Source organism: Amblyomma mixtum, chromosome 5 (genome assembly GCF_055824585.1).
Source record: "Amblyomma mixtum isolate Tamu chromosome 5, ASM5582458v1, whole genome shotgun sequence".
NCBI lineage: Eukaryota > Metazoa > Arthropoda > Arachnida > Ixodida > Ixodidae > Amblyomma > Amblyomma mixtum.
The window spans coordinates 30,990,615-31,003,030 of record NC_143016.1 but is presented as its reverse complement, the minus strand read 5'-3'; the positions used below and the strand labels follow the sequence as shown (position 1 = coordinate 31,003,030).

The following is a 12,416-nucleotide window of genomic DNA, read 5'->3' as shown; positions in this document are numbered from 1 at the left end:
GATATTGTGCAACATAAGCATCACACTCTGGTTAAGAACAATAATATGGGAGACACTTCAGCTCCGCCTTTAAGGGTGTAATGCGATAGTGTTAATGGGTCCTGGCCAAATCTCCCCTTGTCCATGCAGACACAGACACCGTTTCTATATTTTTGAGAGAGAACAGATATACACATAACGCCCAAGTTTAACTAAGTTGTGCATACGTGCCTGTGTGGCCTATGGGTGGCATGTCTTGACTCAACTAAAGGATCAGGGGCTCAATTACTAATTACCTTAATTTTCCTTAGACTGCGCATTTCATCAACATTATTTATTTACATGTCCTAAAAATGTTTGAGTCGTGTTGCAACCTTCTAATTAGCAGTTTATAGCGCTTTAATCGCTTCTAAAATTCGCCACATCATATGCGACCTAGCCATTGCTTCGAACAATAAGGATTTTTTGCTCGCAACAAAGGACGCTGCTGGATTTTCTGTAGAACAGGAACCTTGAAGCTAGCTCTTTATATAATTTTTAGCCAGGTATACTTGTGTAGTTGTGCAGAATGCCTTGTACATACAGCCTAGTTATAATTGCAGGATCTAAGTGCCAATAAAAATAAAGGTTACCTTAGATAGCCCGAATGAGCAGAAAAGTTTATTTCCAATTCTTGCAAACCTATATACATGACTGTCCTACTTTTCACCTTCGTCTTCAGAGCTGAGGCCGCATATTTCATCTTCCTCACCTCCAAATGCTCTCCAGAACTGAATGGCAACCTGAAATTACAGAAGGGAAATATAGAAAAACAAATCTCATGCTGACCAGCACCGCTCATGGATGTGCTGATTCAACACCGTTCAGTTTGCCGGAAATTATCTGAACAGAACATGCTTAAGTTCAAGTTGTTTGCATTTTTTGTCAATATGCGCTTGCAGTTTCTGCAGCTGCAGCTCATGACCACTATTTCATGACCACTTCTTGCCACGGTGTGGCAAGAAGCTAACAGCAAAGGGCCCAAAACATATTAAGAGATCATGATGAAAGTGGGATGATCTTGCTCCATGATGGTAAAATTAGCATTGCATTACGAGTTGAAGAAGTAATGTTAATTTACTCTGCCACCGAAAATTGCACAAAACACAATACACTGATGCAGTGAGTCCAGTTACTGCCATGCATCCTCTCAACATGCATGCATGTCAGTGTGCATATCTTGGCCATTGTTATTTATTTATTTATTTACATGATACTGCAGACCTTTTTGGTCCAAGCAGGAAGGGCAAAAGCAAATTGCACAAGAAATGGTTACAGAACATCTTACGTACATACATATGTTTAAAATTCATGCATGCAGATATAAAAGCACTCCGATATACATCTTCGTCACATATAAAATAGTCATAAATTCACGTTTCAGAAGGGCATTTTCAGGGGTTAAAAGACATTTGTAATGGCCTCTTTGAAGTTAGGACAAGTAAAAACCTCTTCCGGTAGTGAGTTCCAATCACTGATTGTTTTCGGAAAAAATGAAAACTTATGGGAGTTTGTTTTTGCGAAGTGAGGAGTTAAGCTGTAGTTGTGTGTGTGTCGCGTTTTTCGAGCTGATGATGGAGTAACATAAGGACTTGCCGAGATGCCAAACTTTCCCTGAATTAAGCAGTACAAAAATTCTATTCTTGCTATCTTTCTTCGGATGCTGAGAGGTTTTATCTGGTTTGTTTGCATAAGGAGAGATGGAGATTCGGAGGTTTTATATTTATTATAAATGAAGCGCACAGCACGCCTTTGAACTTTTTCTACCTGCGCAATGTCCTTTTTCGTGTGAGGGTCCCATACCACGGCAGCGTACTCGAGTTTTGGCCTAACAATGGATTCGTAAGCTAATTTCTTTACATTGCTTGGTGTTCCCCTTAACTTATGTCTTAAATATCCCAGTTTTTTCATTGCAGAAGAAGTTATATGACTAATGTGGTCACTCCATGTGAGCTGGTCATTAATGATTACGCCTAAGTATTTGTACTTGGTTACCTGAGTCACAGTTGTAGAATACACCATTTCTCTTTCAAAAAGTGTTTTATATTTTATCAGCGTTTACACTCTCTTTTCGGTGACGTGCAGTTGTGGAACAGCAGTAGCCATCATAGCATGGCGCTATGCATCAGTGCTTTCTTGCGCACGCATGCGTAGATGACTGTCGAAGTGTGCACGTATTCACAATGAAGCAACGCAACACTTCTGACGGTGTGTACTAGCTTCAAAAATTCCAAGACTACAGTCACATGGATGATACAAGAGTGCCTTCTTGTGGCTGGTGCTACATTTGCTTTCGGTTTCTCGGTTTTACCAGTCTTCAATATCACGCTCACTTGCCACTGTTTCCAGCATGGGGCACAAATATAAATCTGTCCACTGATAAAAAGATACGGTAAAAAATGTTTGGTCTACACTAGCACTTACAACAAATTAAAACTAAAGGTTAGATCTAAACTTTATGAACAAACGATATTTTTCAATACCTTCACACTGCTTAAAGGTGCACTGAAGAGGAATCTGAACTTGTCTTTTTGCCGCGGGAACTCGATCTACACGTTCCTAGCATTCTTAGAAACTGCGACTTATTGCCCTGTGTGGCCGATTTCCCAAATTAAATCGAATTAACGTCCGGCTCCCGACTTTTTTTTTTAATGCTCCCCTGTACTGTGGGCGGAGTCGACCAACGCGTGGAGTGCCTTTCACCCAGTCCCGTGGCGGCTTGCCGCTCTGCCATCGGCGGAGTAATACGTAGTAGTCCGTAGTAGCAAATAGACCGTGCGTATTTTCTGCGGGCTTATTTTGCGGCTATATTATCTGCGAATGAAACTATTTATTCATGGAAACCTAAAAAAACAAAATAAAGCAAAAGCAAAGCCTCCACGGAGCTGGCTGAAAGGAACTTCACACGTTGGTCGACTCCGCCCATCGTACGAGGCAGAATTAAAAAAAAAGGGCGGGAGCCGGACGTTAATTCGATTTAATTAGGGAAATCGGCCATACAGGGCAATAAGTTGCAGTTTCTAAGAATGCTAGGAACGTGTAGATCGAGTTCCTGCGGCAAAAAGAAAAGTTCAGAACCCTCTTCAGTGCACCTTTAAATCTCTGGAAGATAATTATATTCTTGAGCAGTACAAGAGAATTACAAACTTTGAGTATGACATTATGAACATGTGCGATAGCAGTAAAGCTTTGTTCAATTTAGAGCGCTGTGGCTGACTGGAATTCAGATAAGCACTCAACACAAATAGAAGCAAAATTCACCTCTGCCACTGTTCTTATTCCGAGCTTGCCAGAGCTCTACTGTAACAGCAACTACCTGCAAAGCTTTGGCTTGCACTTTCTTGACGTTGCACTATGGGACCACATCTTTTCCCGCCATTATACCTCTGCAATTTGAACAGGGTTTTAACAGCTCTCACAACTGAGTTGGCTGCCTTAGTATTTTTTTATCATTCACACAGAGTTTGAAACGTACAGTGCTTGAAAACTACATTTAAAAATATCAATACAACATTCACAACTAGTGATGCAAGGCTCTAACTGCCCTAAGGTAAAAATATGCGTGTTCCAAGCTTTCTCAGGTGCACGCAGCCATCTGCCTATGCCAGCCTTGCCTGGTGAGCATGGCAACTCTGAAAGCATTAGCAATACTGCTTGGTTCTGACACCACTTTGGCATCACAATGCTATATAATTCATTGAGAATATGAGTGGTTTGACGGTCACATAACGTGTCAACAACAATGAAAGTTCTCGTGCTCACTTTTTCAGCAAACTTCTTGCGCTCTTCTCCAGAAAGCTTGTCAGCTTCCACTGTAAGTGAAATAGGAAACGGTTGATTACAGTAACAGTTAATAAATAGCCTGGCCTCTCCTCTTCAGCAGCAACTCTGTATACATGTGGCTCAGACAGTGTTGTTAAAGTATAACGCGAACAGAGCTTCTTGCGAAAGTGAATGACATGCTATCCTAGCACAAAGGAGCAGCTTCAAAAAGAAATGGTTGCACAAAAACTCAAGCCAAGGAGTGGTCAAACGTGGTACCTTTCATATCCTTAAACTTGGCAAAAAGTTCCTCAAAGCTCACATCTTCACCATCAGTAGCCATGGCTTCTGTGAACAGCTTCAGGTCTCGATCAGCTGCAACAGGGAAACAAGTTCTCACCAATGACGCAATGAAACTTCTGAAGAAAAAAAATAAAAAAAAGTACTTACCCTCACCGCTGTCCCCTGCTGATAGCCTTGGACACTGATTTGTAGTCCTGCTGGGCCCAGGAGCTTCTGCTATATAAGGAAACACAGCAGTAGAGATACCACGACTGAGCTGACTTGTTTGATAAGCTGAACTGCTCGAGTACTACTGTTTAGTTTCCTGCACATACAACACAGAAAATGTCTAGTTTAACATGAACCATCCAACTCAGACACGTTGGTAAATGCAAACTCTTGCAGACCCACAGCAGCACACGAGCATAATTTTACCACGCAGACATTCTCATCCATCCAGCCTAGATGATATGGAGGTGGCCCTGCATGTGACCTGTGGTTGAGCACATTCTCTTCAAGCAAAATATGCCTGCTTAGAGATGTGAATGTTGAGAGCAGGCCTATGCAAATGTAAAGACGGTGTCATCCTGTGCAGCAAAAAAAAAAAAAAAACAACTGCCATATAAAGACTTCACATGTAATGGATCAACAGTAAGTGCTGTGCGGGATTTATGGGCATATTTTCCCTTAATAAGGCATGTTGATGGGCAAGTTGGTTTTGCATCTTGAAACTTAGAATAAAACTACCTAGGCGCAAATAATTTCACAAGGATGGCGCCTGTCCGTTGTCTCCTTGTCTCTTTTATCTTTGTGAAATTATTTGCGCCTAGGTGGTTTTATTCCAAGTTTTAAGATATTTTCCCTTCAGAATGCTTAATATTCGTTGCCAAGCCCACCTTGTTTATCTATATGTTCATATGGAACCTTATATTGTGGGTACTCATAAGGGGGACGTGGCAATTAAACCTATTTCGTTATCTACAGATGAAATTCAACTAAATTCAGCCCTTACATACAACTTTTTATGCTTATTTCAGAAATTTATTTCATTTTAAGCTAGCTGTGTAGTTGTTGGGTAATCACAATTAATACCCTCATAATGTCATCTTTGGGGCATTGAATAACCATAAAAAAATGCAGCCGTTTTTTATGTCGCCATGTTCACAAAGTTCTGCTCTATGCAATAAAGCTAGTACTACTTTTTTTTTAGATGACCAGTACTCATGCACATAAACTCCAGCATGCATATTTACATCCATGAAAAATTGAGAGCTTTACCGCACTTCTCAATGTCTCAGGATTAATATGCAAAAAATAAAACAATTGTACTATCATTTGTCAGGAAATGCCAAAGGGATGAGTGATAGTAGTCGCAGAAAAAGTGAAACCCTGGAAATCGACCTAAAGGCTTCTTACCTCGTTTGCCTCATTTATTGCCTCATATCTTTTGCTTCTGGTCAGAGAAATGTGGCTCTGCAACCAACGGGAGCTCCGATCTTCGGATCTGTCCTCTTCATGGCATTACTTAGATGGCAGTGCTCATCATTAGCAAGTCAGCATCAATGCCTACAATTTCATTTCTCAAGAGCTAGCTTGCAACTGCACACAAGCCAGGTGACACCATTTATGGTCCATTAAAACCGAAAACTCTGCCAACGGGATATGATTATGAGCAATGAACAAGCTATATAGGCTGAAACATAGAGGTGCTGGGCATGCACAACTGCTGGACATCAGTATTTCAGTTTGCATCCACCACAGGACAGATTGTGCTGAGTCATTGAAAGAGGCTCACAAGAATAACTGCATCCTTAACAGCTTATCCTTAACAGCTTCATAAAAAACTTGTGTGACAAACAATAAATGCCTGCAACACTAAAGACTTGTGCCAGAGGGCTATATAAGCCTAGGCATCAACCATGAAATGCCAAAAGATGCTGTAGCGGCAACATGCTGATAAAATTGCAGCACATGATGACAGGGTTTAGGTTTTATGGGAGTTTAACATCCCAAAACGACTCAGGCTAGGAGGGATGCCGTAGTGAAGGGCCCTGGAAATTTCGACCACCTGTGGTTCTTTAACGTGCACTGACATCGCACAATACACGGACCTCCAGAATTTCGCCTCCATCGAAATTTGACCGCCGTGGCCGGGATCGAACCCAACTCTTTTGGGTCAGTAACCGAGCACTATAACCACTGAGCCATTGCGGCGGGCTGCACACATGGACAGGGATAAGAGTTGCACCCACTGTTTCTGTCCAATGAACCTAGAAGTACTACTAGGCATCACTATGCAAACACAGATCGTATTCAAAGTTTGGAGTCTTCAGTTTACAGGCATACTTACTGACTTGAATTACCATGAACAGCAACAGATAGCACAACAGCATTACAAATTACTACTGTCATTCCTTTACCTTTCATCTCAAGTTGAGGCCATGGATGTGCATGGAGTGCTTCAATAATCCTCTTGACCCCAGTTGCATCTGAAATAAATATGAAAGTAAGCTATATGGCAATACCCGGGAATAGGGCACCCACTAGATAAGACTCCAATTTCACAGGTCCAATTTCGCTGCAGGTAAAGTGGACACACAAGCAAAAGGTTAAAAGTTATTTTGAGATTCTACAAAAGCATGTCAGAGCGAAGAGGAACGCACATACAATTCAGGTTAAGATGCTTGACTAGGTTGTTTTAGTCACTTCTAAAGGGAACAGTGCAGAGACAAAGGGCGATGGGAGTGGACACGACAGATGCCAACTCTCAGATACGCCCACCCTCGACACTCGCCTGGCCCACCTTTGGGAGGCCCACCATAGCATCCTAGAGCGCTGGAAGGGGCAAAAGCTCAATCGGACCCTTAAAAAGCGGCTGGCCGCGCTGCAAACACAAATTACTGAGCACGCTGAGGAGCTCTGCCGATCAAACTGGGGTCAGATTTGCGACAGTTTGGCTGGCAATCTGTCCTCCAAACGTAGCTGGCAACTCCTCCGTCACCTAATTGACCCCACGCAATCCAAAACAGCCACACAACACCACGTCACACGCCTTATACACAAGACCGGCCTTTCTCCTGACGCACTCATTAATATACTTAGAAACACACATACAACTCCCGGTACCTCAAACCCCCTGCCCCCCTATACAGGCGCCCCGAATGCCAACCTCGACGCAGAGATCATGGAGACAGAAGTCAGAGCGGCCCTCCTGACTCTCCGTTCTAACTCCACCCCAGGAGTTGACCGGATCTCTAATGCCATGCTCCGCAATTTGGACGATCAATCGATCGCCCAGCTCACGGAGTACTTCAACAAATGCTGGCAGGAGGGCACTCTTCCCCAATCATGGCGTCATGCCAAAATCATATTCATACCAAAGCCCCACAAACCACTTACACCCTCAAATCTCCGTCCCATTTCACTAACCTCATGCCTAGGCAAGCTTTTCGAACACGTCGCACTCGCTCGACTCACCCAACACATGGCGGAGCAAGACCTCTACCCGCACAGCATGGTGGGCTTCCGTCCCCATCCGTCAGCACAGGACGCCATGCTCCAACTCACGCAGGACATTTTCGACCCCCTCATTCCGGGTCACACAAAAGCTGTCTTAGCCTTGGATCTCTCCAAGGCCTTTGATCGCCTGGACCATCAAGCGATCATGGCGGCTCTCTCCCCCTTGAACATAGGTGAACGTATGTACACCTATATTCAAACATTCCTTACTAACCGCACGGCCGAAATTCACTTCGGTCCCCACATCTCCCCCCCATACACCCTTAGTGGGGTCGGAACCCCCCAGGGGTCCGTCCTCTCCCCTTTCCTCTTCAATGTCACTCTCATTCCCCTTGCCCACAAGCTACAAACCATCCCTCACCTTCGGCATACACTCTATGCCGATGATATCACGCTATGGACCACCCATGGCAGTGATGGAGACATAGAGAACACCCTACAGTCCGCGGCTATCCTCACCCAAACGCATGCGCGGAGTATCGGACTCTCCTGCTCACCGGAGAAGTCGGAGCTCCTCATAATCCGCCCCACAACACGAAACTGTCCCACAGCCCCCATCACCGTGACACTGGAAAACCGGCCCATCCCGGAGGTAAACACTCTCCGGGTACTTAGCCTCCACATCCAGAACAACGGGAAAAACACACTCACCATACAGAAACTCAAGCAGACAACTGTGTCGATATCACACCTAATCCGCCGCGTTTCTGCACACCACCGGGGCATGAAGGAGCATGACCTATGTCGTCTCATTCATGCCTTCGTCCTCAGCCGCTTTATCTTCACACTCCCCTACCTGAAACTCCAGGCTAGGGAAATCTCCACCCTGGATGCCATGATTCGAACAGCATTTAAGACAGCATTACACCTACCCCAAAATACCTCAACCGAAAAACTCTTTCAACTAGGCCTGCACAATACGATAGGGGAGCTTATTGAGGCCCACCGACAGACACAATACATACGTCTCGCGAGAACCACCACCGGGAGACACATCCTACACACCCTCGGTATACGCCTACCAGTTACCGATCCCACACAGCTCCAGGTACCCCGCCTCATTCACCGCGATTTATTTATTAAACCTCCCCCCAAAAACATGCATCCCACCTACCACGAACCCCGCCGCAGAGCTCGCGCACGGGCACTCCACAAATACTATGGCACGGAACTGTATGCCGTTTGGGTGGATGCCGCATGCACGGGCGAGGACGCGGTTGTCGCCATCACGAACCCCTCCCTCCAACCCATTGCCACACTTCACATAACCCCTACTGCCACTTTGGAGGAGGCCGAAGAGGCCGCCATTGCCCTGGCCATCACCCGCACGGAGGCGCGATATATACTGTCAGATTCCAAAACTGCCATACTAAATTTTGCTCGCGGGAGAGTTCACGTCCCTGCATTTCGCATACTGGACTCCCTCGCCGCGCACCCGCCCCGCCATGTGGAGCTGATATGGGTGCCTGCCCACTCCGGGAATCCCGGAAACGAGGCCGCCAAAGCTTTAGCCCGAGCTTCTCTCAACCGGGCACCGGCGGCCTCCGACCTGGGGTTCTCGCGGGAGCGCATGCACTCATTCAGTGAAATGACGCAGGCCTACAAAGCCGAGCGTCGGCTCTACCCCCCACCTCATCCTTCCCTCGACAATTACCATCAGACACTTTGGAGGCGGCTCCAAACACGCACTTTGCCCTCCCCTTATATACGCTCGCGATATCACCCAGTCCACACGAACCCTTCCTGTACCCTCTGCCACCACCCCAAAGCCACCCTCGACCATATTCTTTTCCTCTGCCCGGCGGATCCTCCCCTGCGGGGCCTGGAGCACCTTACCTCATGGGAGGCTTGGGAGACCCTACTGCGCTCCGAGGACCCGGCCAAGCAAGCCATCGCCACCGGCCGGGCTGCCAGCGTCATGAGCCTCCGGGACATGAACGTTTGAGTGCAGTGGGGCCGTGCGGGGGCCCAAGGACCGACGTGTCCAAAACTCCCTTGTTATAAATAAAGTTTTCATCATCATCATCATCAGCTGATGATTTGTTTGAAAAGGCACAATATATACACATTTGCAACTGAGGGGCACTTCTACTAAGGCTGGGCCAAGTTACAGCAGATCACTGTAACACAAGGCAACGGAAGGGTGGCTCATGCACGTGTCTGTTCTTGTGAGTTAATTTTCATTTATTGGTTTTGTTTGGCCAGTACAGAGACTGCAAACAAGGGAGAGCAAGCTAAAGGCGCCTAGTAGCGCCTGACAGAGGCCTGCCCTCCCCATGTAAAAAAAAACAACAAAGTGGCACTTGGCAATGGTACAAAGTTTCCATAAGTAACAGAAACTAGAAAAGCAGCGGATATATTGACAACGAAACAGAGATCAAGCATGCATAGAGCTAAGCACAACAAACTAAGATCAAAACATAACAAAGACAAAAACTGATTAGGTAGAAACACACCACAACTAGCTATAACAAAAATATTCATGAACAGTTTTCCTAAACCTGACCTCGGACATATTTTGTAGCGACAATTCTGTTAAATATGGATAGGTGTTTAATGTATGAGGAATTATGTGAGTTAGTTTTTGGAGTTAAGGTCTAATTTACCGTTTTTCTCGAATCTAGGCCAGCCTTGATTCTAAACCAACACCCGAAAGTTGAGACCAAATAAAAAAAACTTTTCCTCGAATGGAAGCCGGCCAAAAAAATAATTGATAAAGACAGCAGGGATAGCATGAAAACGACATTTATTTCCATGAACCTGCTGCCGCTCACTCATCCCCACCATTGATAACCTCTTGATCACTGTCCTCTTTGTACTGTGCACAATATTCTGCGCCATCAAGTGCATTGGAAATGCTGCCCTTTTCAAACGAGCGCACAACCAAGCTTTCCGGAATGTCATCTCAGGCTGCAGCAATCCAGCTATAGCTAGGACTACTAGCGACATGTGCTTGATGTAGCCTGTTGGAGTTAGCTCGCGCGTTTCACTGGTCCATGAAGTGCCTCGCTCTCTTGCCAGCTCTCTCGCTTTGGCCTGTAGCTCTTCTGTGGTCAATGGGGGTGTCACTGACCTTTGCGATTTCACAAAATCTACCAGTACTGATTTCACTTCATGAAGGCAGCCTTTCTTTTGTCCCGTGAAGGCCCTCCTCATTGCAGCGCAAGCAAAAAGTTAATCACGAATACGATAAAATCCTCGATTCTAAGCCGATTTAGGAGTTTCATACCTCGTGTTTTTTTAAAAAATATGGGCCTAGATTCGAATAAGTACTGTATTTTCTTTGCCAACTGATCACTGAGCCTGAACAAAACCTTTGTTCCACTGAAACAAGGAGTGCAGCGAGTGCAATAGCATTCCCTGCAATGCACGGCTGTGTCAGAATACAGCACTTTTTAAAGAAGAGCAGTGCCCATGCAAATGGGTATGTACATCGTACACCCAGTGCAGTCTGGAATGAGCTATAGTGTGTGTAATGCACTGAGAAATAATGTTGCAACGTACGATTTTCACAATACTTTTGTATCTGCCTGCACACCCAAAAAAAGAGACAAATAATGTCAGTTGTGTCTGTATTATACAAGCCCTCATATTAATTAAACGCGTCAAGTGGGACTGGACTTCTCGACAGTCTGCTTTTAAAAGTGAAATGGTATCTCATTTTCGGTTAGACTGAACACACTAAAACAATAGCAGTATGCTGGATCCTTTAAGCTCAAGAAAAAGCACTACCTTCCTCGTCATCTTCCTGACCGGGCCGAGTTTCAATCAACTCACAACTCCGTTCGATGCACCACTCCAAGACTTGCTGCCTTGAAAGTCCTGGAATAAAACGTTTTGTCTCAGTATGCTCCAGTTCTACGAACGCACACACTGTCATTAAAGTGGTTGTAAGGTACTAGTAAAGGTTGCGTTGATGTTCCAGCAGTTAGAGAGCCGATGAAAAAACAGTTAGATGCACCGCCACTTTGCAACAAGGTGAATTTGTGAATGAAATTACGGGTAGTACAAATTTGAGCTGAAGACGTAGTCGCTGCTTGCCTTCGGGTTCCGCAGTAGATGGGCACCGGGCGCAGACGAGGAGCACAACATCGCAGTGACATTTTTCGACCCACTTGGCAGCTAGCTCCAAGGTATTTTTCTGGCATGAAACATGTGGCATTCCGTGAGTGCTACTCACATGCGAGCGAAGCAGACGCACCTACCTGGTTCGGGTCGAATAGTAGTATGAGGCCGTGAATGTTTTCATCCGTGTCATCGTAATCGACCACAGATGCCGACGTCGTATGAAGGTACACAGTTGCTGTGTAGTATTTAGTTTCGATCGCCCATGGGAAGGCCTGGGCGCCTTCAGAAACGCGGACAGGTGCAACCGACACAGGGTGTACGATTTCTGTGAATGCACACACAAAAGCAAAATGCAGTAAGCACCAAAGACAGCAAGGTCTGAAATGATCAGATATGCCGCACTGCTGCAAAACATTGGGCCGTCTAACCTTTTATAAGAACGTCAGTGCTGTCATCACAGCAGCTGACTACAAGACAACCATCCAGCCTCCCGTTCATTCTTGCGGGTCACAGTCTACTCCCACGGTGACACGTTAGTGACCGCTGCCAATACAGTGACACATTTTGCCTATTTTTCCAATCTCTCACGGCAAGGTAACGTTGGCGATTTAGCCAAAACAGTGCACTACAAAACCAGCTTTCTGTCTTTCACGGCGTCCACCTCTCCACCGGCGGCAGTAGCAGCAAATTTTTGCGGCACTAGCGCGAAACTCACACACCAAAAACACCACCAGAGGTGCCAGCTAGGAACGGTGAATAAAATCTTA

General features: G+C 45.4%; 1 protein-coding gene across 2 annotated transcripts; it reads right to left on the bottom strand.

Moving 5' to 3' along the window:
• Positions 1 to 617: 617 nt before the first annotated feature.
• On the bottom strand, positions 618 to 12,387 carry LOC149341661 (alpha- and gamma-adaptin-binding protein p34-like). 2 transcript variants are annotated; one of them, XM_089543802.1, is made up of 9 exons: positions 12,078 to 12,387; positions 11,787 to 11,974; positions 11,623 to 11,722; positions 11,314 to 11,403; positions 6,483 to 6,551; positions 4,231 to 4,299; positions 4,060 to 4,155; positions 3,781 to 3,830; positions 618 to 761 (listed from the first exon to the last, which is right to left on the bottom strand). In XM_089543802.1, exons 1-9 carry the CDS (start codon positions 12,145 to 12,147, stop codon positions 678 to 680), a joined length of 816 nt encoding a protein of 271 aa, XP_089399928.1. In that variant the 5' UTR covers positions 12,148 to 12,387; the 3' UTR covers positions 618 to 677. The 2 variants fall into 2 exon arrangements, with proteins under 2 accessions (XP_089399928.1, XP_089399929.1); XM_089543803.1 differs by having other exon boundaries at positions 4,231 to 4,296.
• Between the last annotated feature and the right edge of the window lie 29 nt (positions 12,388 to 12,416).

Excerpts from the sequence above, each read along its gene's own strand:
- LOC149341661 (XM_089543802.1), bottom strand. The coding sequence starts at position 12,147 with ATGAACGGGAGGCTGGATGGTTGTCTTGTAGTCAGCTGCTGTGATGAC. Across the intron at positions 11,723-11,786 it reads TACTATTCGACCCGAACCAG|AAAAATACCTTGGAGCTAGC; the intron begins GTAGGTGCGTCT and ends GTTTCATGCCAG. Across the intron at positions 3,831-4,059 it reads CAAGTTTAAGGATATGAAAG|TGGAAGCTGACAAGCTTTCT; the intron begins GTACCACGTTTG and ends TTTCACTTACAG.